The 27,103-nt window shown below is 32.7% G+C and overlaps 1 protein-coding gene across 6 annotated transcripts in view; it reads left to right on the top strand.

Moving 5' to 3' along the window:
• The window catches only part of IFT80 (intraflagellar transport 80), a 144,443-nt gene that overhangs the window by 77,912 nt on the left and 39,428 nt on the right, over window positions 1-27,103 (top strand). For 5 of the 6 annotated variants that reach the window (XM_019023796.3, XM_055381922.2, XM_055381923.2 and 2 more), the window contains 4 exons: window positions 1,805-1,984; window positions 15,746-15,864; window positions 19,523-19,597; window positions 22,463-22,626. In XM_019023796.3, the coding sequence (XP_018879341.1) occupies window positions 1,805-1,984; window positions 15,746-15,864; window positions 19,523-19,597; window positions 22,463-22,626 (538 nt within the window). The remainder of the gene's footprint in view (window positions 1-1,804; window positions 1,985-15,745; window positions 15,865-19,522; window positions 19,598-22,462; window positions 22,627-27,103) is intronic. The other variant, XM_063704339.1, reaches the window with a different exon arrangement.

Below are 27,103 nucleotides of genomic sequence, written 5' to 3'. Positions count from 1 at the left end.
CTCTGTCAACTGCAGTCAGAAATGGAAATTTCCAGAAATAGAGACCACATTCACATAACTTTTACTATGGTATATTTTTATAACTGTTCTATTGTATTATTAGACATTGTTAATCTCTTACTTTCCCTAATTTATAAATTAAACTTTAACATAGGTATGTATATATAGAAAAAAACATAGGATGAATAGGGTTTAGCACCATCTATAGTTGCAGGCTTCCACTGGGGATCCTGGGACTTATCCCCATGGTTAAGGAAGGACTGTTATATGAATGTATAGTTTTAAAATAGAAATTAAACTAAGATCTCTGTTTCTTCTACACCATGAGGATAGACTAGATTGAGAAAGAGAGAGAGAGATGCCATAAGCCTATATGTTAATATATCAAGTCTTATTTGTCATTATCAACCACTTTTAATCTTTATGTAAAATAGTATTCATGTAATGTTTCATAATTCTTGTTTGTCAAACACAAATGAATCAATTTCATTTTATCGCCCAAAGCAGGTTATTAGTATCTTTGAAGTTCCCAGTCTTCTACAGTTATTTTCAAAAAATGACTTCAAATATTATATGTATTGTTTTTTTAATTGATTCTTCTTAATTTTCTAAAAGGAAGTTTCTAGTATTTTCATACTGCTGATGAAGCAAAGGTTATGGTTTGTTCATTATCTTCTCCTTGGTAATTTTATTATTAGGCCTTTACTGAAGCCATTAAAGCAACAGTTAGTGGCTCCAAAGTTGGAGGGTGGGGAGAGTTGTAAAAGAGTGTCAGTGAGTGGTCGAAGAGCCTTTCAGTATTTTTATGTTATGTATGAACTTTCATTAGGAATTTTAAAGTCTTGTTTTATAATAGCATCAATTAATAAATCTTTATATTTTTCCATTCCCCTAGATTTGTTGTCAAAGTGAGCCTGTAGCTAATAATGAGTATTTCTGGAAAAAAATAATGTAAAACAAACAAACAAAATATATATATGTATATATATCCAGCCGAGAGCAACGACAACAAAATCAAGACTGTGATCATACGCTGTAAGGCTGGAAGAATGAAAAGAGAATATGTATATAAGTTTAGTCAAATTAATCATCCTAGCAAATAACATATGTTGCATCTGAAAAATGAAACAAGTGCATATAATACCATGTATTAAAAAGTTTGTTTTTTTCTTATGTCTTATTTATAGACACACACACAAGAATCTCTTTTGTCCTATTTAATGCTTATTGATATCTCTAGATAACTTTCTCAAACAGTTAGGTTCTAGGAGAGGTTATACTTACTGCAGTCTGTTAAAAAAAAAAAGAAAAGAAATAGATCCAGTTTCGTGTAATTTCATGATTTAAGATGTGGGTCAGAGCTATTTTAGTTACATTGTGTGTTGAGTTTCAATTGTTTTGTGACATTCTTAAAATATTGTAATGAGAAATTTTTTTAGATGTAGAGACTATATATTAGGAATGAATAGTAAGATGTCTTTGTTTTTTCTACAGAATCTTTGTGTTTACTTATTAAGTATTATTACTTAAAAGGAATAGTAAACATTGAGATGATGTGGGTTTTTTACAGTTCTTGAGATATTTCATACACTGTTTTAGCATGATGTTCTACTGTGGACTTTAACAATTACATCTGTATTTTCCATTCAGTACACTATAATTTTATTAAGAAAAATACTTTAATAATTCCAGAATAGACATTCTTTTAAAAAATGATCTTATTATGTTGTCATGTGCCTGATTTAAAACTTCCTAAAAATTTTTTTTCAGTAAGTCCATCTTTTTCTTGTTTTTTCTCCCCCAGTGGTCATATGCATTAGAAAAACCCAACACTGGCAGCATATTTAATATTGCGTGGTCTATCGATGGCACTCAGATTGCTGGAGCCTGTGGAAATGGACATGTTGTTTTTGCACATGTGGTGGAACAACATTGGGAGTGGAAAAATTTTCAAGTAACATTAACTAAAAGAAGGGCCATGCAGGTATGATTATGTTCCAAGGTTGATTAAACCTGCTTCTTTTCATATTAGTTAACTGTACAGAATATGGAATTATCTTCATTAATTATATTTAGTCAAGCTTATAAAAATTCAGTCACATTAGAAATATTTTAACTATTCCATTAGTCACTTTCTCTGACATAAAAACCTTTCACAGATATAGAACCTGAATGCCCAAAGCTACTTCAGTTATGCATTTAGGACAAATACAGTGAAATTGGAAACCTTGAGGAAATATGTGGATTCAGTGAGGGAAGGAGAGAAAAAGCTGTAACAAACAGGAGCATGTTGGATTTGACTCCTGGAGCTGAATCCAAGGCAGGCCTAATCTGCCAGTTACTGACAGGGTTAATTGTTTTACTTATCCGTAATTGGATGAACTTATTTAACCTGATTTTTTTTTAATTTTATTTTAAGAATTACCTAAGGAGAGTCAAAATGGGAAAATGGTATAGGAAGTTCTTATTGGGAATTAGGAAGTGTAGGGGAAGAAAAATATCTCTACCCATCCTAGGCTCATGACTGAGGTCCCTATAACAAAAGATACATTAATAAGAAAAAAGCATATAAATTGATTTAATGTAAGTTTTACATGACACTGGAGCCTTCCTGAGGAAATGTAGACCTGAAGAAACAGTTAAGGCTGTGTGCTTTTACGCTACATTTGATGAAGAGTAGACAGTTGTGGCGATACACAATAGGGCAAAAAAAGTACGAGCTAGTGGTAATAAGCTGGGGGAAATTTAGCAAGACCTGTGTGTTTAGATTCTTCTCTGTGTCCCTGTGTCTTCAGAAATAAGGGTATAACTTTCCTCTGGGTATAGGGAGGGCACCTCTCACATGAGAGTCTTATGACCTGCTTCAGGAAAAGGTCAGAAAATCCTTTCTAGGTTTTATGACCTGTATTAGGGAAGAAGAGTAGGGGAAGGTCAGACTGACCTCCTGCTGCTCTTGTTTTATCAAATTCCTTTAGCTTAAAATATTTAGTATGCCATAGTGCCATATTTTGGTATAGTGTATCCTCAGTCCCATCAGAAGAAAATTTTGAAGTGAAATATTTTGTAGATTAATACAAGAAGGTTGGGATGTGGCAGTGGGAAGTGGGGAGAAATGTTTTACAGGTCAAAGGACATCAGTGGGAGGGCACAAGTATCTTCATGGCTCATCTTTGTCTCTCCTTCAGGGCCTCTAGCCCAGTGCCTTGCCTTTAATATATTAATAATTAGTTGAAGAAAGGTACAAGGAGAAGATCAAAGTACCATGTGCCAATGCAAATCCTCTGAAAAAGAAGGATTCGACCTTCCTCTTATTCCTTTTGCCTGTATCAATTGCCTCTATCTTCAGTATTCATAATTCATATTATTACTATAAAAATTTAGAAGCATGGGCAGGTCTATTCAAATATTCTGTTAGCCCACATATCCAGATTTTAAAATTTGGATAATATTGTCACTAGATTACTAATAATTCGGTATATTATACTTTTTCTTTATTGTGTTTATTTATTTTAAAATTGTAAAACCTTTTATTTAGATAATTTAAAACACACACAGACTAGTATATTGAATCCCCATGTACTCATCACCCAGCCCCAGTAATCACCAATTCATGCTTAAGCCTGCCCAGTCCATGTCCTATCTACTTTCCTTGTTCCCCAAATTCAGACATTGTATTTCATTTATAAATATTTTAGTATATATAACTAAAAGATAAGGACTCTGTTTTAATATAACCACACTACCATTATCATATCATATAATAATAATAATTTCTTAATATTATCAAATATCCACAAAGTGTTTAAATGTCCAGTTGTTTCCTACATGCCACAAAACTTTGTTTGAATCAGGATCCAGTTTTACATATTACAATGGCTAATGTATCTTTTAAGTCTCTTTTGGTCTGTAGAGTCCCCTTCTATCTCTGTTTCCTGTCCTGCATTTTGTTTGTTGAAGAACCAAGTTATCTGTCTGGTAGAGTTTCTCAGTCTGGACTGGGCTGATTGTATCTCCATCATGTGATTTGACGTGTCCCTCTATCTTCTATGTTTCCTTTAAGAAGGATTTAGGATCTAGATGATGGTTTAATGTATATTTCTTCTAATTAACCTGGGATCTAAACCATTATAATATTCTGTATATGACATAGAATCCATTGTGAGTTCTAATCAACTAATTGGGGTATAATATTATATTTATAGCTAATATAGTAGTGCTAAAATAAGTTTTAGCCTTAATTACAGAAATGCCCCAACATGAGACCATATCTAGAAAGAGGAGTTCTTCTTTCATAATAAAAAGGAATTATCCTAGTGATGGAGGATTTTTATGTGAAATAAGATGAACCGTGGAAATGCTTAAATGGCTTATCTAATCTAAATTATCTTTGTGTTTAAAATAATATTTATAAATAATTTTTAAAGTTTTAAACTAGAACATTATTTTTATTTTTTTAAAGAGGTTTTACTTTCTCCATGATTATAAAACATTTGACTGCATTTTTGCTAAGTTAGGCCTATTCATGTTTCTTCTTAGAATGATTTTATTCACTCATTCAATGGGTATCTATTGAGTGATCCCTACTTGCCAGGCATTGGGCTAAGTAATGAGGAATACGGAAGTGACCAAGATTTGGTCCTTGTTTTTATGGACCCCCTAGATTATTACCTTGAAAATGTTTTTTTCATAAATTCAGCTGTAATTGATTTAAAGTGAAAAATGAAGGGAAAAAAAGGAAATTTATTGATTCTTGTGAAGTTAAGAGACAGACTGACTTAGAGGCATTATTGGTTCAGAGACTTAAATAATGCCAAGAGGACTTCATCTCTTTCTCTTCCTCAATTCTTCTTTTCTCTGTAATTGTCTTAGTTTTCAGAAAGGCTCTATTTTGTGGCCTTGGTAGTTCCAGGCTGACATTCTACCAACTTCAAGTTCAGCGGAAAGAGTGCTTTTTTTTCCCTAGTAATTCCAGGAGAAATCTCAGCCTTGGATTTCATATGCTGAGCCTGAGTCAAGTGTATTTAGTCAGGGAGAGGCAGGGGAAAATGAGTCAATCTCATCTAGCCAGTCACTGAGAAGAGTGGAAGGAATGGTTTCCTAAAGGAAAATCAGTGTATATTTATGAGAAAAGATGTCATTTGATTCTGGGCAGACAAAAAATGATAGCTAGATATATGCTATAGTCTATCCTTGAGCTGTTTAGCAGCTGTACTGTGTTAGTTACTTATTGCTGCATAATGAATAACCCTAAACATAGTGGCTTAAACAGCAACAATTATTATCTCTCATTTTCTGTGAGTCAGGAATTCAGGCATGGCTTAATTGGCTCCACTGTTTCGCAGTCTCACAAGGCTGCAAGCAAGGCGTTGACCAGGACTTTAGTTTTATCTGAAGGCTCAACTGGGGAAAGATTTGCTTTCAAGCTCACTGACATGATGGTTGGCAAGATTCAGTTCCTCAGTGTCATTTGCACCTGAGGGCCTCAGTTTTTTCTTGACTATTTACTGGAGGTCTCCTTCAGTTCTTTGTATGTGGCCTCTTCATAGGGCAGCTCACAACTTGGTGGTTTGCTTTAGCAGAGCAAGCAGGAAGGGCCAGAGAGAGTGCAAGCAAGACATAAGTCACAGTTTTTTATAACCCGAGCTCAGAAGTGACATCTCATCACTGTTGCCATATTCTATTTACTAGAAGCAAGCTATTAGGTCCAAACCACATTAAATGGAGAGATTTGCACAAGGGTTTGAATACCAGGAGGCAGGGATCATTGGGAGTCACCTTACAAGCTTCCTTTATTCATATATATGGATACATATTCAACCTACTCTTTTTTTTTTTTTTTTTTTTTTTTTTTTTTGAGACGGAGTCTGGCTCTGTCGCCCAGGCTGGAGTGCAGTGGCGCAATCTCAGCTCACTGCAAGCTCCGCCTCCCAGGTTCACGCCATTCTCCTGCCTCAGCCTCCCGAGTAGCTGGGACTACAGGCGCCCGCCATCACGCGCGGCTAATTTTTTGTATTTTTAGTAGAGACGGGGTTTCACCATGTTAGCCAGGATGGTCTCGATCTCCTGACCTCGTGATCCGCCCGCCTCGGCCTCCCAAAGTGCTGGGATTACAGGCGTGAGCCACCGCGCCCGGCCTCAACCTACTCTTATACATATGATTCAGAAATATACTACTTTATCATGCAGCTATTTTATAAGGGATTGAAAACAAACCCATCCCCTTTCTAAAAAAAGATAACCTAGACTCTATGGTTATTGCATCCAGCTCCAACTCTCTGGTTTGGAAAACTGTACATAAATATGTATTTTGATTCTTCTCCCCTCCCCTCCCACTCTCCATATTCCCAGTTTACAATGGCAAAGGGAAAAGAGGGTGGCTGCAATGAAAACAATTTGGAAAAGGGGAGAAAGGAAAACAACACACAGTGATTACCCATTTATAGCTAAAATCCAGCTGGTGAGTGTGAAAGGAAAATAAAAATCTTGAGACCCCAACCTCATTATGTCAAAGGGAAAGGGTAAGCTTGAGAACTGAGTCATGCAAAACTGCCCCTCCCATTTTGTTCCTAAGTAGGTAGCTGCAAAGATAGAAGAACACATACCTCCCCAGAGGGCTTCCCTTACAATATGCTCACAAGTAAATTCCCTGTAGGCCCCAAGATCTTTACCCTAAAACAGAGTTCTGTTGAGTTTCACCCTAACAATGTAAATTAACAGCTTCTCTTCACAGGTATGGGAGAAAGACAAGACTAGAAGTCATCCCTCTGCTCACTGGAGACAATGCATATTTCACTGCTTCTTCTACTCTGTGTTTATCTTATGTAAAAATTCAGATTCACTGCAGGGGGAATACATAGTTGACTATCCCTGTACCTGTTTTCACTTGCAACATGTGGATTCAGTGAGCTCTAATCTAAACCTCACAAGAATGTGACCATACCCTCCCTCCTCTTTCTTTCTTTCTGTCTCTCTCTTTTTTCCTCCCTCCCTCCCTCCCTCCCTCCCTCCCTTCCTTCCTTCCTTCCTTCTTTTTTCCCCTCCTGCCCACTTTTTTTCCCTTTAAATATTGAAGCTCTTCAAACCCTTTTTGGAAAAAGCATGGATCACAGATGTTCCTGTGATTTTGTGTTCCTTTTTCCTGGGCACATCCCCAACCTTGGCAAAATAAACCTATAAATTGATTGAGGCTCGCCTCCAGTCATTTTCTTTGGTTTTACACCAAGAATATCCTGAGAACTCTCTTAGCAACAAAGTAGTTGCTTGGTCAGTTTGTTAACTCTAGTTTGCCTTTCTGGGAAGATCTCTCTGGACACTTCGGAGGATTCCCTTTCTGAGGGCTGTACTTTTTAACAGCCCACTTTTGTTGCAAGGTGGAGTCACAGGATTTCAGTGAGACTAAACAATCACAATTGTTTTTGTTTGCCCAACTTAGAATTTTACAGTTTCCTTAGAGGCTTCTTTGGCTTTTGGTTTATCCGTGTTTCATTAACTCAGAAACCAGAGATCATGTTGAGTCATGACTGTTAAATCTACACCTTGACCTGCTGGTGCTGTTTTCCTACAGTAGACTTATTTGCCCTACCGTCTCCCTGAACCTCAGCTTTTGTGGGACATGATAGCCTGTAGTGAAAAAGTTTCTTAATCTGCCTCTTGCCTCCAGGAAGCAGCCCAGTGGATAATTCTTTCCAAAAGAGATCCTTGATGTCTTTGTTAGAAGGAAGTGCCTAGGAGGGAAAGCGTGCAGGTACAAAGGGTGAGGCATTTCTAGTGTCCCAAAGTTACCTTTGTTTCTCTCCTGCCACTCTAACTTTAGGATGGGGTATAAATTTGGCTTTTAATAGTCATCAAAGTTCAAAAGTGTCTAATTCTTACAGGACACTTTATGTCTTGTAAAAATAAGAGCTAATAATAGAGTAATATTGAAGATGAAATGAGATAATATATGTAAAACAAAAATAGCTATTGCTATGATTATGATTATGATTATAGCTATGTATAGGAAACACTCATTTGAGTGTTTTGCAAATGTGCAAACAGAATGTTTAGACTTATGTCAATCTGAGGAGTCTAAATATTGTGATCATATAGAAGAATTAGGTGATGCGAATATCAGGAAATTAATCCTGGAGCTGCCCTGAGTTGAACAGAGTAATAGGTGTATTTTAAAATTCAGCACAGAGGCCGGGCACGATGGCTCACACCTATCATCCCAGCACTTTGGGAGGCCGAGGTGGGTGGATCACAAGGTCAGAAGTTAAGACCAGCCTGACCAACGTAGTGAAACCCCATCTCTACTAAAAATACAAAAAATTAGCCGGGCGTGGTGGCTTGTGCCTGTAGTCCCAGTTACTCAGAAGGCTGAGGCAGGAGAATCACTTGAACCCTGGAGGCAGAGGTTGCAGTGGGCTGAGATCACGCCACTGCACTCCAGCCTGGGTGACAGAGCAAGACTCTTGTCTCAAAAAAAAAAAAAAAAAAATTCAGCACAGAACATTTCTGATGTGGAATTTGCCATAGTTTTGAAACTATAACAGCAATTACTGGAGTGCCTTTAGTTTTGTTATTATGGCTAGGATGCTTTATTCTGGTTTGGTTCAAGTGTACCAGATTCACAAAAAGGGACATTCCTCCATGTGAGGCTTTAGGGAAATATGGATCTTAAGAAATCTATCTATAATTTTAATAATGTTAGAGGCCTATACATTGTATTTTTAAATGTTGAATTTTCTTAAACCTGTTTGTTTAGGAAAGTTTGCAGGCAGTTTGACTAGATAGCATGTTGCTATAAAGAAACTAACATACAACTTCCCTTTAAAGTTTTTATATCATTCTACTAGCTTTAAACTGTTTCTAGAAGATGGCATTTTGGATCTTTAAAAAAAAAATCTCTGAGAGCTCAGACTTCTCGTGAAAATGGTGTTAATTCATACATGGAAGAAAGAGACATACTTTTGGCACCAAAAGATTTAAATATATATATATAAAATATATATTATATAAAATATATATTATATATATAAAATATATATTATATAAAATATATATTATATATATAAAATATATATTATATAAAATATATATTATATATATAAATATATAATATATAAATATATAATATTTTTATATATAATATATAATATATAATATATTTTATATATAATATATAAATATATAATATTTTTATATATAATATATAAATATATAATATTTTTATATATAATATATAAATATATAATATTTTTATATATAATATATAAATATATAATATTTTTATATATAATATATAAATATATAATATTTTTATATATAATATATAAATATATAATATTTTTATATATAATATATAAATATATAATTTATATATAATATATTTTATATATAATATATAAATATATATTTTATATATAATATATTATATATGATATATATATTATATATTTATATATTATATATATTATTTATATATTACATATATATTATATATATTTATATATTACATATATTATATATATTTATATATTACATATATAATATATATATTTATATATTACATATATATTATATATATTTATATATTACATATATATATTTATATATAATATTTATTATATATATTTATATATTACATATATATTATATATATTTATATATAATATTTATTATATATATTTATATATTACATATTTATTATATATATTTATATATAATATTTATTATATATATTTATATATAATATTTATTATATATATTTATATATAATATTTATTATATATATTTATATATAATATTTATTATATATATTTATATATAATATTTATTATATATATTTATATATAATATTTATTATATATATTTATATATAATATTTATTATATATATTTATATATAATATTTATTATATATATTTATATATAATATTTATTATATATATTTATATTACATATTTATTATATATATTTATATATAATATTTATTATATATATTTATATTACATATTTATTATATATATTTATATTACATATTTATTATATATATTTATATTACATATTTATTATATATTTATATTACATATTTATTATATATATTTATATTACATATTTATTATATATATTTATATTACATATTTATTATATATATTTATATTACATATTTATTATATATATTTATATTACATATTTATTATATATATTTATATTACATATTTATTATATATATTTATATTACATATTTATTATATATATTTATATTACATATTTATTATATATATTTATATTACATATTTATTATATATATTTATATTACATATTTATTATATATATTTATATTACATATTTATTATATATATTTATATTACATATTTATTATATATATTTATATTACATATTTATTATATATATTTATATTACATATTTATTATATATATTTATATTACATATTTATTATATATATTTATATTACATATTTATTATATATATTTATATTACATATTTATTATATATATTTATATTACATATTTATTATATATATTTATATTACATATTTATTATATATATTTATATTACATATTTATTATATATATTTATATTACATATTTATTATATATATTTATATTACATATTTATTATATATATTTATATATAATATTTATTATATATATTTATATATAATATTTATTATATATATTTATATATAATATTTATTATATATTTTTATATATAATATTTATTATATATATTTATATATAATATTTATTATATATTTTTATATATAATATTTATTATATATATTTATATATAATATTTATTATATATATTTATATATAATATTTATTATATATATTTATATATAATATTTATTATATATATTTATATATAATATTTATTATATATATTTATATATAATATTTATTATATATATTTATATATAATATTTATTATATATATTTATATATAATAGACTCATCTGGACTCAAAAACAAGATAAAGATCTCTGTGGACCAGAAACAGAACAAAAATACAGCGTGGAGTCTCAGACCTACTTCAGGTCCAGAAGCAGGCAAGGAAAGGCAGTGAGGAAAGTTGCTCCTGCTGGCTAAGGAAACTGAAAGTATTAATACTTGAAGTGAGACAAGGGACTAGATCCAGGTGTCTGTTTGAAATCAGAGCCTGGGGGTCTATGAGGTAGCTCCTTTCTCTCCATCCTGAAAGGAGACCAAAAAAATCTACAGCCACCTGCTACATGGGGCTTCATATGTGTAGTTGTAGGCCTAGGAAATTTGAAGACACCACCTGCAGTCAGCGGCCTGATCAATTCCAGAGGGCACCATTCACATAGACCCAGAGTTGTGCAGTACACAACCTGCAGTCATATAGCTGTGGCCTTGCAGACAAAGCTCAGCCATTTCACTAAGAGCATTCTTGTTCTAATTAACAACAGCTGACTACTGGCCGGTCGCGGTAGCTCATGCCTGTAATCCCAGCACTTTGGCAGGCCAAGGCGGGTGGATCACGAGGTCAGGAGATCGAGGCCATCCTGGCTAACACGGTGAAACCCTGTCTCTACTAAAAATACAAAAAAATTAGCCGGGTGTGGTGGCGGGCGCCTGTAGTCCCAGCTACTCAGGAGGCTGAGGCGGAAGAGCCCCAGCTTGAACCTGGGAGGCGGAGGTTGCAGTGAGCCGCATATCACGCCATTGCACTCCAGCCCAGGAGACAGTGCGAGACTCCATCTCAAAACAGACAAACAAAAAACAACACCTGACTGCTGAGAGCAGTGTTTTTCCTTCACCCTTCTCAAGTAGAGGTGTTTTTCTTTGATGCGCTGCATATCACTGGATCTGGTTAGATGTCTTCCTTACTCCTGCTGATTCTAGACCACTACAACCTCCTCTTCCCTAGAAAACTCTAGCTCCTTTGAAACACTTGTCATCAGACTACTCCCCTCTTTACAGTCATTCCTCCTACTCCTTGAAGAGGTGAGCAAAAATATTCGTGTCTTTTTCTTCGTCACTAGTTCTGGAATTGTTTTTTAAGTTCTTTTTAAACAGTCTGAAAGATAAGAACTATTTTCATTTTAACATTACCATAGTAACATTCACATTTCCCCAGTCTTTTCCTAACGTCTTTCTACAGTAACAGATCACATTTCTCCAATTATTTTCTAAATATATTTTTCTAGTTGGTTTGTTTTTATCAGGAAATAAAGCCCCACATTGCATTTAATTTGTCTCTTAAGTCTTTTTAAATCGGAAACAACTTCTTATTATTTACTTACAATTTATTTGTTAAAGGAACCAGGTTATTCTGTTGAATTTCCCACATTCTGTATTTGACTGATTCCATCTTTGTGGTATGATTACATTTATTTATTTTTATTTACTTATTTATGTATTTATTTTTTCAAGACATGCTCTCACTTTATCACCCAGGCTGGAGTGCAGTGGCACAGCCATGGCTCACAGTAGTCTTGACCTCCCAAGCTCAAACGATCCTCCCACTTCAGCCTCCTGAGTAGCTGGGACCACAGGCATCTGCCACCACACCTAGCTAATTTTTTTTGTTTGTTTTTTGTAGAGACAGGGTCTCACCTTGTTGCCTGGGCTGGTTTTGAACTCTGCCCACCTCAGCCACCCAAAGTGCTGGGAATAAAGGCATAAGCCACCATGCCCAGCCTTGATTACAATTAATATGTTCATTTATCCTGTGTTTCCTCTAGACTGGTCATTGGGTTTAGAGCCTTAGGTGATGCTGTGCACTTCCTGTTGCATCACGTCAGGAGGCACATATGTCTGCTTGTCTCTCTTTTAGTGATATTAAGATTTGATCAGCGTGTTCAGGTATTATAAACCTGATTCATCTATCATATAGCTTCCCACTGGGTTTTGTACCTTAATGTTTGTAGCTGCCATCAATGATAGTTGTTTAGACCTATTTTTCATTGGGGGTTGTGAAATAGTAACATTGTAATTCTGTGATTCCTTCCACATTTATTAGCTAGAATTCTCCTATAAAAGACTTTGTTTGCCTCCTCAACCATTAGATTACCCTGTGGGGAATGGTAACAAATGCTGAATTATTTTCCTGTTTGCCAGTTTTCAAGTGATAAGTTTGTTTCCTAGCATGCCCAGTGAATTTCTTTTTTCTTATCATTGATGTTATCATGATAAACTTGTAGATTTTAACATTTTCTGTGTGTTTCAACCCATCGTGGTTATTCTCTTTAATGCTCAAATTGTCTCATCTTTGGCCAGTTGGCTCCTATGTTCTTTTGACTGATTTCAATAGCTTCCTTGCTTTCTGGTGTGACAAGATGTTTCAGGCTTCTTTTGTACATTTCCCATCTAGACTTGGAATCAACCATTTTTCCATGAGGGCCTTGCTCCTTTTGGAAGGAAATGTTATTTATAGACCACAATCAGATCTGTAAATAACGTGTGTTCATTGCTACTGATTTGATCATTACTTCTAGATAAAATTTTTTTTCATTTTTCTTCTTACTTGAGTCTACACTGGGAAGAAATGCTTTTGTTTTTGACTGATGAAAATACATCACGAGTTTATGCTGTTTCTAATTTAAATTTAAGATTATAGAGTTTTACTCTTGATTTTTTAAGAGTAACTCTCTCTGACCAGAAAATTTTGGTTCCTAAAAACATTATATCCTAAAATATAGTTTGAAAATAACAATATTAATATTATTCTAATAATATGTTACTGAATACTGTTTAAGATTTCTTGTTTTTTTTAAATGTGAGCAAATCCATGTATCTTCATATTCTTCCCTTTCTTAGATAAAAGGTATCATACTCTACACGCTGTTCTGCATCTTGCATTTTTTTTTTGAGATGGGAGTCTCGCTCTGTTGCCCAGCCTGGAGCGCAGTGGCACAATCTCAGCTCACTGCAAGCTCCACCTCCCGGGGTCATGCCATTCTCCTGCCTCAGCCTCCTGACTAGCTGGGACTACAGGGGCCTGCCATCACGCCCGGCTAATTTTTTGTATTTTTAGTAGAGACAGGGTTTCACCACGTTAGCCAGGATGGTCTCGATCTGACCTTGTGATCTGCCTGCCTTGGCCTCCCAAAGTGCTAGGATGACAGGCATGAGCCACCACACCTGGTGCATTTTTTCACTTTACTACATCTCATGGACATCTATAGATCTTCCTTGTTCCTTTTTATAGCTGTATAATATTCCCCTGTGTGACTATATCATAGTTTATACAACCTGTCCCTTATCAATAGACATTTAGGCTATTTCCAGTCTTTTGCTATTACTAATAATGCTGTAGTGATAGTCTGTGCATATGTTATTTTATAGTTTTGCTTATTTATCTTTGGGATGGAACTCTAGAAATGAGATTGCTGGGTCAATATTTTGGTGGAGATGGGAGTTAGAGAGCAGATAGTGAAAAGACATAACATACCTGTTTATTCTGTTTGTTCTGCTGTAACAAAATACCATAATCTGGGTAGCTTATAAACAACAGAAGTTTATTTCTCACAGTTTTGGAAGCTGGGAGTCTAAGATCAAGGTGCCAGCAGATTTAGTGTCTGGCAAGGGCCTACTTTCTAATTCATATATGGTGCCTTCTTGCTGTGTCCATGCTTGGTGGAATGGGCAAGGCAGCTCTCTGGGTCCTCTTTTATAAGAGCACCAATCCCATTCATAAGGGCTCACAACCTTCCAAAGGCTCCACCTGCTAATACTGTCATATTGGTGATTAGGTTTCAAAATATGAATTTTTAAGACACAAACATTTAGATCATGGCAATGCCTAGTAGGCATAAGTACTTTGAAGTACTTATAAGAAGTTTGATTTACCTTCCTATTTTTCTTTCCATACTTTTCATTGTTCATTAATATTATAATTGTCACATTATATTCAGAAAAATGGTAACATTTTGAGGAGAACTTAAAGCAGTACTAATTTCTAGGTATAATTACTTTTTTCCCCTATATTTTTCCTCTTAACTATACTGCCATTCCCATTCTGTTATTGACCAGAGATAGGTAAATTTAACTTGCTCAACATTTTTCTTAATTTCTTGCAATTTGTTCATCAACTTCAAGATTTTTTTCCAAAACTGCCAAATATTAAAATCCTTGCAAAATAGTCTGTTACAAATTTTATGATAAATCTGACTGTCATAAGCAAATCTCTCTGTTAGTTGCTGCTTGGCTTTTTTAGACACTGTCTTTGTGTTTTTGCATATGGAAATACCTTTCCCCACTCCCTGCAGCTTGGCTTCTTCACCATGCAATTGGTTTGTTTACCAATACCTCCTACCCCACTTTTGATTTTTAAAGCAATTATGTCTCTTCTTTTAGAATGTATATTTTAAAGTAAAATCTAACACCAAAAAGAGATATTCTTACCGTTTTGGGCAGAAATCACATAGAATCTTTCCAACTTCAATATGCCACCCTCCTTTGACTATATCTCAGTGTTGGAATATTTTTTATATCACTCCATTGCTACATCATTAAGTTTGGCTTGCAAGTTAGAAATCTCTGTAGGTCTTTTTCTTCTTATTTCTAAGAGATTTTCTGTATCTATGCTTTGTCAGTTGGTTTTTTAATATTAGGTATACTATCTTATGCCTAGTTTCTGTTAAATTCTTTTTTATATGATTAGGTAATCAGTAGTGCATTTTAATTTTTTGTGTTTCAAAATCTTGCTAACTTATCTAAATAAAATTTGGATATGTTATAATGTTTATTGGTATTTTATTTTTCCTTGTTTAGGTTCGTAATGTTCTTAATGATGCAGTGGATTTACTGGAATTCCGTGATAGAGTCATTAAAGCATCTTTGAACTATGCACACTTAGTTGTTTCAACGTCTCTTCAATGTTACGTGTTCTCGTAAGCATCTTACATTTCTTAAAATTTCAGAGTTTTGTCTGTCTGTGCTGAGGAGTTTATTTTCAGGATTTCACATCAGCGTGGTTTGGTTTAAGCTTAACTTTCTCAAAACCTCAGCTATCCTGAACTACCTCAAACCCGGAAGTGAGAGAAAGTGAACTTAGAGCAGTGAAAATAGATCTAACGAGGTTTGTACATCAACAGTTAATAGAAAAGCGAGGCGCAATGGCTCATACTTGTAACCCCAGCACTTTTGGAGACCAAAGCAGGAGGATTGCTTGAGAGCAGGGGCTTGAGACCAGCATAAGCAACACAGTGAGACCCCATCTCTACAAAAAATTTTTTGAATTAGCTGGGTGTGGAGGTGCGCACCTGTGGTCCTAGCTTCTCAGGAGGCTGGTACTAGAGGATTGCTTGAGCCCAGGAGGTCTAGGGTGCAGTGAGCTGTGATCCTACCACTGCACTCCAGCCTGGACAACAGAATGAGACCCTGTCTCAAATAATAAATAATGGCTTTATTTAACAGTTGGCTTACAAAATTCTTGAAAATTTAATAACTAATACAGGCTGGCTCTAGCATACTACCAGTTGATTCCTCAACTATCCAGAAAACTCACATAACCACTATAATACTTTCAAGAGTTAGAAATAGTTAAGGATTTTTAAAAAATTTTGTCCTTATATTTATAACATTGTGTATAGTTTAGTCATTGAATATAAAATTGAGGATGGAGACTATATGTGTCTCATTCACCACTGTATGCCTAGCACATAGCACAGTGCCCAACGTGTGGATACTTAATAAATACTTTTGAATGAATAAATGAATTAAAATATGTAAAGTATAGCATCATCTTGGTATCCAAGTCTAGTAGTACACAACACAAAGGTATTTAACTTAAATAACAACTGCTACAACTATATATTTAAAAATTCCCACTCATTATGTGTAAACCTGCTACCAATCAGAATCTGCAATTTGGGACAAATAGCTAAATCTGGAATAATGAAATAGAAGAAACAGAGGCGAGTGGATAAAGAAATAGGCAATTTAATTTTATGTGAGTTTTTTTTTTTTTTCCTTACATGAGAGCAAAAGAGGAACAGTAAGAATTTGGGAAGATTCAAAAAAGATACTAAGTTAAGCAGTTGAGATGTGGGGAAGGGATTATAGAATGTGAGAAAATCATACAATCACTTTAATGCAGATAGATGTTTGAATAATTAATTTTCATGGGGCAGGGGGAAACAGAGATCTTTTCAGTTAAGTGTTTGTTTGAAGAAAGGTAAGGCTCTTAACTTCCCCATAATAACTTCCCCATTATTCTACTAGTTATAGTGGCAAGGACATAATGTTTGAATCTGTAGGATTAATATCATTAGGTGTTACATGTATTAGAGAAGTTGCCTTAAAAATACCCAAAGTTTAGCAGCTGTTAATTTTTTTGGTCACTCTACTTTTCCCTTACAAGTTAATGTGTGGCAAATGTAAAGTTGCTTTTCTTCTTTTGTGATTGAACCTTGCCTCCCCTTTTTGATGTCAAGACACTTATTAAGGTACAAAATATTAATACCAGGATGCAGCAGTGGTAATGAAATGCAAGGATGCAGTAGTGGGAATGAATCACCACCAAAACATATTTCATAAAGTTTTAAAAATCTACTAGCATTTTAGATAATAATGACTATCACTTATTGAGCAACTGTTATACTTTCATGTTTATTATTATTCTCATTTGAAAGCTGAAGCTAAAGGACATAGAGAATGATTAGATAACTTACCTTACATCAGATTATTGACTTTGTTACTAAAGGAAAGCAGGGATTTGAATACAAGTTCTTAATAACTGTTGGCTCTTTTTTAGTAATAAAAATATAATTTTAAAAACAGACATGCAAGTAATTTACTGGTTTATATGAAAAGAAGTTCCAGAAAAAGAAAACAATATATAAACATTCTACATTAAATTTTCATTTGATTTTTCAGATAATTATATTGAAAATATTATTGTCCTATTCAGCATTTATAGCTTAGGGAGTTTATGTTTCCATGGCATTTATATATCTCTCAGTTGTCAGAAATCTCAGATACTTTCTAAGGGGATATTAAACCCTCACATAATCACTACTTTTCTTACCAACTCTCTTGACAAAGAATGAAGGTTAGTTAATAAAGTATTTTGTGATATTTTTTCTAAAGTACAAAAGCATATATCTTTATCATATCTATGAACCCCAGACTAATTAATAATTACTAAATCAGTAATTAGTAATCACTAATTATTAGCAGTAATTTATTTATTTTGCTTTGTCCATGTATTTACTTACTGAAATGATTATCAGATTCTTTGCATTAGCCAAGATTAGTTGCCTACCAGTTTGCTTACTCACTGCTTCCTTCCCCTTCCCTCCTTCATCTTCTGGATTTGAACATGGGATTTAATCTGAGGTAGAGAATTGGCTTTATGAAAATTACTGAGAGAAATTCAGAATATATAGAAGTAATAAAACTTATTTTAAACTGTGGAACAATTTTTATTATTTAAGGATGGGTTTTTCTGTTTGTAAATGTTCTCTTTACTCACCCCGATCTTTGATTCATGTTACCCTATAAAAACAAAATGATCTGTTTGTTCATTTATTAATCCATTTATTCAATAAGCATGTTCATGGCTTACATTTATATAGTATTTTAGAGTTTACAGAATGCTTCACAGAAATCTTTTCATTTCAACCCAACAATAACATTGGGAGGCCTGCAGGAAAAATAATAATTTTCATCATATTACTGTTATTACAGTTTCTGTTTTTCTGGTACCTGCTTTATAACAGGTCTTTTGCCAGACACAATGTAAGTCATCATTATCCCCATTTTACAAATAAGGAGGCTAATGCTTAGCAGGTTAAGCTTGTTAAGATCAAATGGGCAGGCACGGTGGCTCATGCCTGTAATCCCAGCACTTTGGGAGGCAGAGGCGGGTGGATCATGAGGTCAGGAGATCTAGACCATCCTGGCTAACACAGTGAAACACTGCCTCTACTAAAAATACAAAAAATTAGCCGGGCGTGGTGGCGGGCGCCTGTAGTCCCAGCTACTCGGGAGGCTGAGGCAGGAGAATGGCGTGAACCTGGGAAGAGGAGCTTGCAGTGAGCCGAGATTGTGCCACTGCACTCCAGCCTGGGCGACAGAGCGAGACTCCATCTCAAAAAAAGAAAAAATCAAGTGGCTGACAGATGGTGAAACCATAATTCTAATCCAGATATGTCTAACAAAAAGCTATCATCTCTTCATTATGCCATGCTGCTACTGTTTTTAAAATGAGAATCATTAGATGACTTGCCCAAACTCACAGAGCCAATACATGGCAGAACTCAAACTTAGAATTCCTCAGTTCGCATGTTGTAATACCTACAGTAAACATTTATTGGATTCCTATTATGTGCTAATTGCTGGGAATACAGAGTCTCTGCTTTTTAGTTGGGGATACAGACATGTAAGTGAATAATTTCAGAAAAATGCACCAAGTGCTGTAATAAAAGTATGTATATAATTGCTATGAAACTGAAGTAACTTTATTTAAAATGAATACCAATCTACTTACTTTAAAGTATTTGGTATTTTAAATGTTAATAAATATCCATTTTACTTGTCTTTTAGCACGAAGAACTGGAACACACCAATTATATTTGATCTCAAAGAAGGAACTGTTAGTTTGATTCTGCAGGCAGAAAGGTAATTTATTATGTTTAACTATTGGATCTGGGGTTAAAATAAATAGCATTAAAGCACTCTTTAATAAAAACATCCAATTAAAAGAATGGTATACTAGTCATTTAGAACCAATCTGTTTCTATTTTACATTTTAGAAGAAAAAGAAAAGAATAAATAAGTTATTTAAATCAGTGATTCTGAAACATTTTAGTCTCTGAATTTCTTAACAGTCTTAGAAAATTATTGAGGGTTATATGTGGATTAAATATATCAGCATTTACGATATTAGAAATTAAAACAAATTTTAAAGCTATTTTAAGTGATGAGAATAAACTCATTACAAGTAAACATCAGAGTAATGACATGAGAGAATGAGAGCAACACAGGTAAATAACTATTAAAGAGTTTTTACCTCATAGTCCTCCTATTTTCTATTCTGTTCTTTTCTGCTTTGTTTTAAATATTGGTTGAAACTCTTTGGTTTCATGGGCCTACTGGTCTGTGACCTGAAGTTTGAAAACTAGTTTTCTCTACTAAGACATTCAGTCTATACAGGACTAAGAAATGCCAGGCAATTAACTGGAGTAAATTAGGAATAGCTATTTCTCAAGAACCTACACTTTTCCATGAAAACTGTCAATTAGTCTCTTGAGTACAGTGATAGCCTACTGAATCAGAGGAGGACTTAGACAGCTACAACCCAATAAAACTTGTTAAAAATTATGAAAATATAATTGACAGTTACCTAAAATATCTACCCATAAAATATTTGCACCAAAACCATGTGCTTTATTCCTCATTCCTCATCATGTAGGCAACTCTTAATAGTGTTTATTGTCAGGTTTTCTAGCCCACAGCTTTTTATAAATAGAAAACCAGAAGAAGAATGGTACTGGTGGGCTGTTAGAGACTGGCACAATGACGGGAAGGAAAGTAGCTGCCTGGCAAGGGAACATGGAGAAAACTAAAAGCACAGAACTGTGTAGCTGAGTAGTATAATGATTCTGTGCACCAACAGATTCTTATGAGTATCAGAGTTATCAATTAAATAGTTATTGAAAAATGTGATCACCATATTGATGACCTTGAGTGACCAAGAAAATGTTATATCAAATTTTATGTTATCTATTTAATGAAATTGAAATGTATCAATTATTTAGTTATATCATAAATTTTTTAAAATAAGTCACTTTTGTCATTTAAAAGGTAAGATACCAGCTATCTAAAAAATCATGTTTCTGAAATGCTTTTTACTTTAACAGTTCGAAATAAATTCATTTATACATTATTTATAAATGTATTTATTGAATATACTCTTAATAAAGACATATATTAATGGCATAAATAGCCAAAAAATTTAGTTACTGCCTATCATTGGTCTTATTTATGTATATAGAGATGTTTGCCCCTTCAAACAGGGTGTTTACTCACAAATAGGTTAAAAGCCATAGTGTCTTATTGGAAAAGAAAATGCTTTTAGAGTGAGACAAAGGAATATATACTAATATATGTCACTTTGTCAAGTTTAGCAAATATTGTTTTCATAAACCAATATGTATGACCATACACTAGTATGTAAGGGCCAAACCCTTCAATTAAATAAACTACCTACCAACCCTCAAGTATTAATTTAATTGAAGTATATGTAGTTGGTGTTAATTAGATACTAATTTTTCATTGGTTTTGGCATTTATTTCCTTTTTGTTTCCATAGCAAAAAAAGAACATTTAGCAATTCCTAAATCAAGAACCAGTTCTGAATCAAGGATATTTAAAACATTAAACATAAGATTTTGAAAAGTAATAATGTCTTCAGCATGAAGGAAACAGGCACACCAATATAGCCATAGTATGTGTGTAAATCAATACAACTTTTCAAAGGGCAATAAAACAAGATATATTTAAAAATTTTAAATGTATGGTCTTTAATCCAGTAATTGCACTTCTAGAAGCTGTACTAAGGAAATAAGTAGGGCAGACATATGGAGATATAGATACACTGTAGACATTCTTTAAAACAGTGAATAATTTGAAACATGTTTATCAGGAATGAGTGAGTTAGTAAAGTTCTGGAAGTTCATACTTTGCCATAGTTATCTCTATGGAGGTAGGATCTCAAGAGGTCTTTTGTTTTCTCTGTATTGCTTGAATTATTTTGTACAATATTCATAAATTTTCAAAGGAAAAATATAACAGCCATAAAATATTTATGTTTTGAGTTAATAAAAAATTAACTACAGAGAGCCCTGTGCCTTAAATATGGTTGTCAGCATAGCAGATGAATCTGACCCTGTGGCAAAAAAATAGGTGTTTTTAGATATGAATACATACTGATAGTCACCATATGATTTTAAAGTCACAACTGCCTTATTTTAATAAATGCTTGCCCTAATGTTAATTTTTTTAGTCATTTTCACTGCATTAGACTTTAACCACTAGTTAATCTTTAATTATTTTTAGCATAATCTTTAGTTATAAAATATATATTAAGACTGTTTCATGAAACAAATAGCACCCGGCATTAAAATGACTGTATTGTAAATTATACGATTTTTTGATTGCCTTTGTATAGAATATTCTTTAGGAAAGGAAATGAATTGTGGGTATAATGTAAAAGAAGTCAGAATTTTAGTGTATAGGGTGGTGATTATGGACATTTTCATTTTTCTTCTCCTACTTCATCATAAAACAAAAACCCAGAAAACAAACCAAAACAACCAATGCTGGCTTTCAGTGTTTGAAATGTTTTATTCCTTATATATCTACACATTTATATTAATTGTAAGATTTAGATTTTTTTTTCCCAAGGATAAACTATTCTGTAATATGAAAACAAAAATAAAGTATACTCCTATTTGAGAATCTATTTCTATTCTTTATTTTTTAGACATTTTCTTCTTGTAGATGGTAGTAGTATCTATTTATATTCATATGAAGGGCGCTTTATTTCATCTCCAAAATTTCCTGGAATGAGAACAGATATTCTGAATGCACAGACTGTGTCTTTGAGTAATGATACCATAGCAATAAGAGACAAAGCTGATGAAAAAAGTAAGTATATTTTTATAATTTTTCCTGTCAAATATGAAATTTGTTAACACTATAAAATTTTCACAAATTAACTTACATTTTCTTATCTACCAGTACATCAGCTTTATAGAAAAAGAATTACGAGCTTTCTATTTTGTTTTCAAAACATGAGTTAATTAAGCAGCTGAAGTTGTCATACTATATCCAGTTAATAGAACAAACAGATATTGTCACAACATCAAAGATCAGTAATCAGGAAAAAAATCTTTATATATTCAGTAGCTGTTGATAGAGAGTTTGAACTTAATGTTGTGGTCCTAAAACTGTATATTAAGGCTTAAGTTTTTTATCTCTTTAAATATTCCCTTTTTCTTCATTTGGTAACATAGTAAATATTGCACTTCATTGAACTATGTAATTTGTTTATATTTTTAAATTCATATTTTAAGTTAATTGAAAGAAAGGTATGAATAACTTAAATTTTCTGTTTAAAAATCTAGGCCACATTAGTAGTTATAAATAAATATAAGTATGTCAGGTGTTTTGGGTTACATAGTACAATGAAACCATTTTATTAGGGCATATGTGTATCACAGATTCACTCATCCAGCAAGTATTATTGAGTGCTTACTATGTGGCAACTACTTGTCTAGAAGTTCAGGATACAATGGTGAACAAAATTAGCAAATAAAAATTAAAATTTAATAAATAAATAATAAATTGTCAGGTAATGATACATGCTATGAAGAAAACTAGCGCAGGGTGAGAGAATAAAGCATTGTGAAGGTGGGGCAGGGGAATGACAGACAATCAAGTGCAAGGATTCTGAGGTGAGAGTAACTGGCATGTTAAAGGAACTGCCAGAAGGCCATGTGACTGGGTCAAAATGAGCTAGGTAGAGAGTGGGAGGAGAGGACAACATGGAGATAGGCAGGAACCAGATCATGTAAAGACTTGGCCATGGTGAAGATGTGGGCATGGAGGAAAGAGAGAAGGCAAGCATATTATCGTAGGTTTTTATCCTGAGTAAATGAGATGAAAGACAGAGAAGGAGGTCATTTGGAGGGGGTCGGTCTGCAAACCAAGAGTTGATTTTGGTCCTGGTATGTTTAAATCTTTCTTAGACAGCCCAGCAGGGATGAGAGTGAACAATAGGATAAACAAGTCCAAGGCTCGGGAGAGAGGTTGGGACTAGAGATATAAATTTGGTGGTCATTGGTATACTGCTAGTGCTTAAAGCCATAACACTGAATGAAATCCGTGGGAAGTAAGTGTACACAAAGAAGAGGACCAAACACAGCACATCAGTAATTAGGGATGAATAAAAGGAAAAGGAGCCAGTGAGGTAAGAGGAAAGTTAAGAGTGAGTGATCCCAAAAACCTAGCGAAAAATATTAAATATTAAATAACTGTTTCTCTCTGTTAATATATATCATGAAACACTGTACATTACTGTTACCAAAAAATCTGACTTGAATGTTAATTTTGTTAGTTCACACCACGGAAGACCTAATTCATGACTAGAAACTGTCCTAATTTTTAATTTTCAGTACTTCAGATAATAGCACCTCTTATACTGGCAGGAAATATAACTCTCCTAAATAGAGCTTTTCTATCTCTTCATTTAGGCCTTCTCTGAGAGAAGACTTTTGGTAATTTTTTTTTAAAGGACTCCTTTTTTGGCTAAAAAAGAGGAAAACAGAATGGAATAATATAGTATCCAGATGGCAGACAGAATTAAGATAACTATAAATTGTAAAAATAATAGTAATTTGGAAGCCAGATTTTTGTTTTCAATAAACTTAAGATTAAAAGTCCCTATGATCACTATGAGTTGTCTGTGCTTTCCTTATTCAACACCACATATTTTAGATAAAAGCTTTAATAAAGTACAGTCATTCCCTGCATAATAACATTTCAGTCAACAACAGACTGCATATACTATAAGATTATAATGGAGCTAAAAAAACTCTTAACACCGAGTAATGTCATAGCCATTGTAATGTCATAGTGCATTACCTTTTTCTGTGTTTAGACGTGGTTAGGTACACAAATACCATTGTGTTACAATTGTCCATAATATTCAGTACAGTAACTTGCTGTGTAGGTTTGTAGCCTAGAAGCAATAGGCTATATCATATAGCCTAAGTGTATAGTAAGTTATATTGTCTAGGTTTGTATAAGTACCCTCCATGATGTCCACACAATGATAAATTGCCTAACGGCACATTTCTCAGAACATATCGCCATCATTGAGCAAGGCATGGCAGTATATGTGTTCCCAACTGAACACATTCTGAAATTTTCTGTAGTTAATTCACATCTGGAACGTATTTCATTATTCTTTAATCCATTGATAATTGATAGAATTTTAAAGCTAGAAAGAATTATTAACATTTACAGAAATATGAATTTATATGCCAATAAATTATCTGTTCTACTTATGTAAGTTTTTATTGTTAAACAAGATAATTATGTAACTGTTTTGCTGTAAATATAAACTGAAAAGACTAAAATAAAATTATTGTAGAACTTAAAATGAGGGGAAAATATTTTGTATGTTCCTTTTTTAAAAAAATTAGCATTTATTGATGGCTAAATAGAGGTAAATGCTAACAATAGGAAACACAATTGAAGTACCCAACGTATTTAACTCTTAGAAGGGTGCCATCTGTATTTGATATCACTGGTTCCTTCCTAATTTGGGAGCTTCTTTATTTTTGTGTCAAGTGTAGTACTCTGTATTATAATAGGTGCTCCATAAATAGGTCTTGGGTGGGTTTGAGTACCCCTTTTGGTGATTGATTAAGTACTAGAGCTGCTATTTTTGCCTTCCTTCTTCTCCCTATTCACTTTGCACAGATATGCTATGATATTAGTGTGGTGATTATTTGAAACAAATGTCTGGAAGTTGGGGAGTAGTTACTCATGTTTCGAAGCAACTATTTCAACTCACAGCTCCTTAGTTGTTCATTCTGCCAGTTTCTATTACATGTTAACACTGAAAAACAGGACCAGCCTCCCATAGATCAGAGGCACTTACAGTTGTGGAAAAAGTAGACGAGTTCATCCACATATCCCCAGCTTTTTATATATATAGTCAGAAAAAGGATGGAAGGCTGCTATTGTTTAAAAAGTTTATTAGTTTGCATAGCTATGAAAATAATAGGATTTAGCCAAACCCAAAGCATTTTTTAAATGAAAGACAAAAATTTTACATTTTTGTTTTCCTACTTAATTAAAAATTCTATTATAGTATTTTTTTATTTTTATTTTTCATAATTGGCAACGTTAGAAGATAACTAAATGTTGCAACATGATTTTTCTTGGTGAATATAGCGGTGACCTCCAACTTAAAATCCTATGATTTACTAAAAGCTAATAATGTATTAAAAGTGCAATCCTCTGGAATTAAATTTCATGTTATACACATTGTAGCATTTTTATAATCTATATATGTTGTCCAATTTTTTTTGCTGAGTACTCAATGCCACTTCTCTCTTATGCCATTTCTATCTTTTCATTTCTTGTAATCCTATTCATATGCTGTCATATAAAATTACTCTATTTATTAATCTTGAGCTGGAGTAATTTGAGAATTACTTAAAGAGAATCATCAAAATAATCTTCTTGTTTTTTTTCTTTCCCAACAATCTTTTCAAAAGAGTAAACAGCAGCTACCAATACCACTGTTACGATTGAGACTAAGAGAAGCCTTGGTGAAACAGAGAAAGGGGCAGAGGCAGCATTTCTGCCAGGCTTCTTCAATAGAATATCTCCTGCAATTTTTACAACTTCACCTACTTCACAACATCAGGGAAAGGTTGAGGCTGGAAATAGAGAACTATGAATTATCATTATTTAAATAGTGATTGATGCTGTACAATTAAATGATACCGGGGAAAGTATTTATAGTAAAAAGGCAGCAAAGAACAAAACCTTTAGATCAAGGGTTGTCAGATAAGGAGGAGCTAGCAAAGAAGAATGAGGAATGGTCCAAAATAGAAGAGAACTGGGAGAAAACAATGTTATGTGTAGCCCACATAAGAGTTTCAAGACAGAGAGGGTAGTTAGAAGCGTCAGTGCTGCTGGGAGGTCAAGGCTAAAAATAGACTCTTAGAGTGAGGACTAAAAATAGTCTTTGATTTGGCAACATATGGGTCATTGGTGACCCAGGCAAAGCCTTTCTATCAATGTAGTAAGGTTGAATAGCAAATTGTCATAGGTTGAAGAACGGGTAGGAGTTGTAAAAACTGGAATAACTGTTGTTTCACAAAGTTTAGGGTTAAAAAAAGGCAAAGAATTGTAATAGTGATTTTTTTTTTTAAGTAAGGATGATAGCAGAGTTGTTTATATGCTGAGAATGAACCAGAGTAAAGGTGCAGGAGAAAGTGGGGATTGTTGACAGAATAATATCTCAGAGAAAGCGAGGCAGATAGAATAACAATATACAGGTAAAGAATGTGGTAGGGATGGAGAAGTATGAGCAATAGACACT

The sequence above is a fragment of the Gorilla gorilla genome, chromosome 2 (genome assembly GCF_029281585.2).
Source record: "Gorilla gorilla gorilla isolate KB3781 chromosome 2, NHGRI_mGorGor1-v2.1_pri, whole genome shotgun sequence".
Lineage (NCBI taxonomy): Eukaryota > Metazoa > Chordata > Mammalia > Primates > Hominidae > Gorilla > Gorilla gorilla.
Note: the sequence above shows the minus strand (reverse complement) of the source record. Positions and strands in the feature narration are given on the sequence as shown.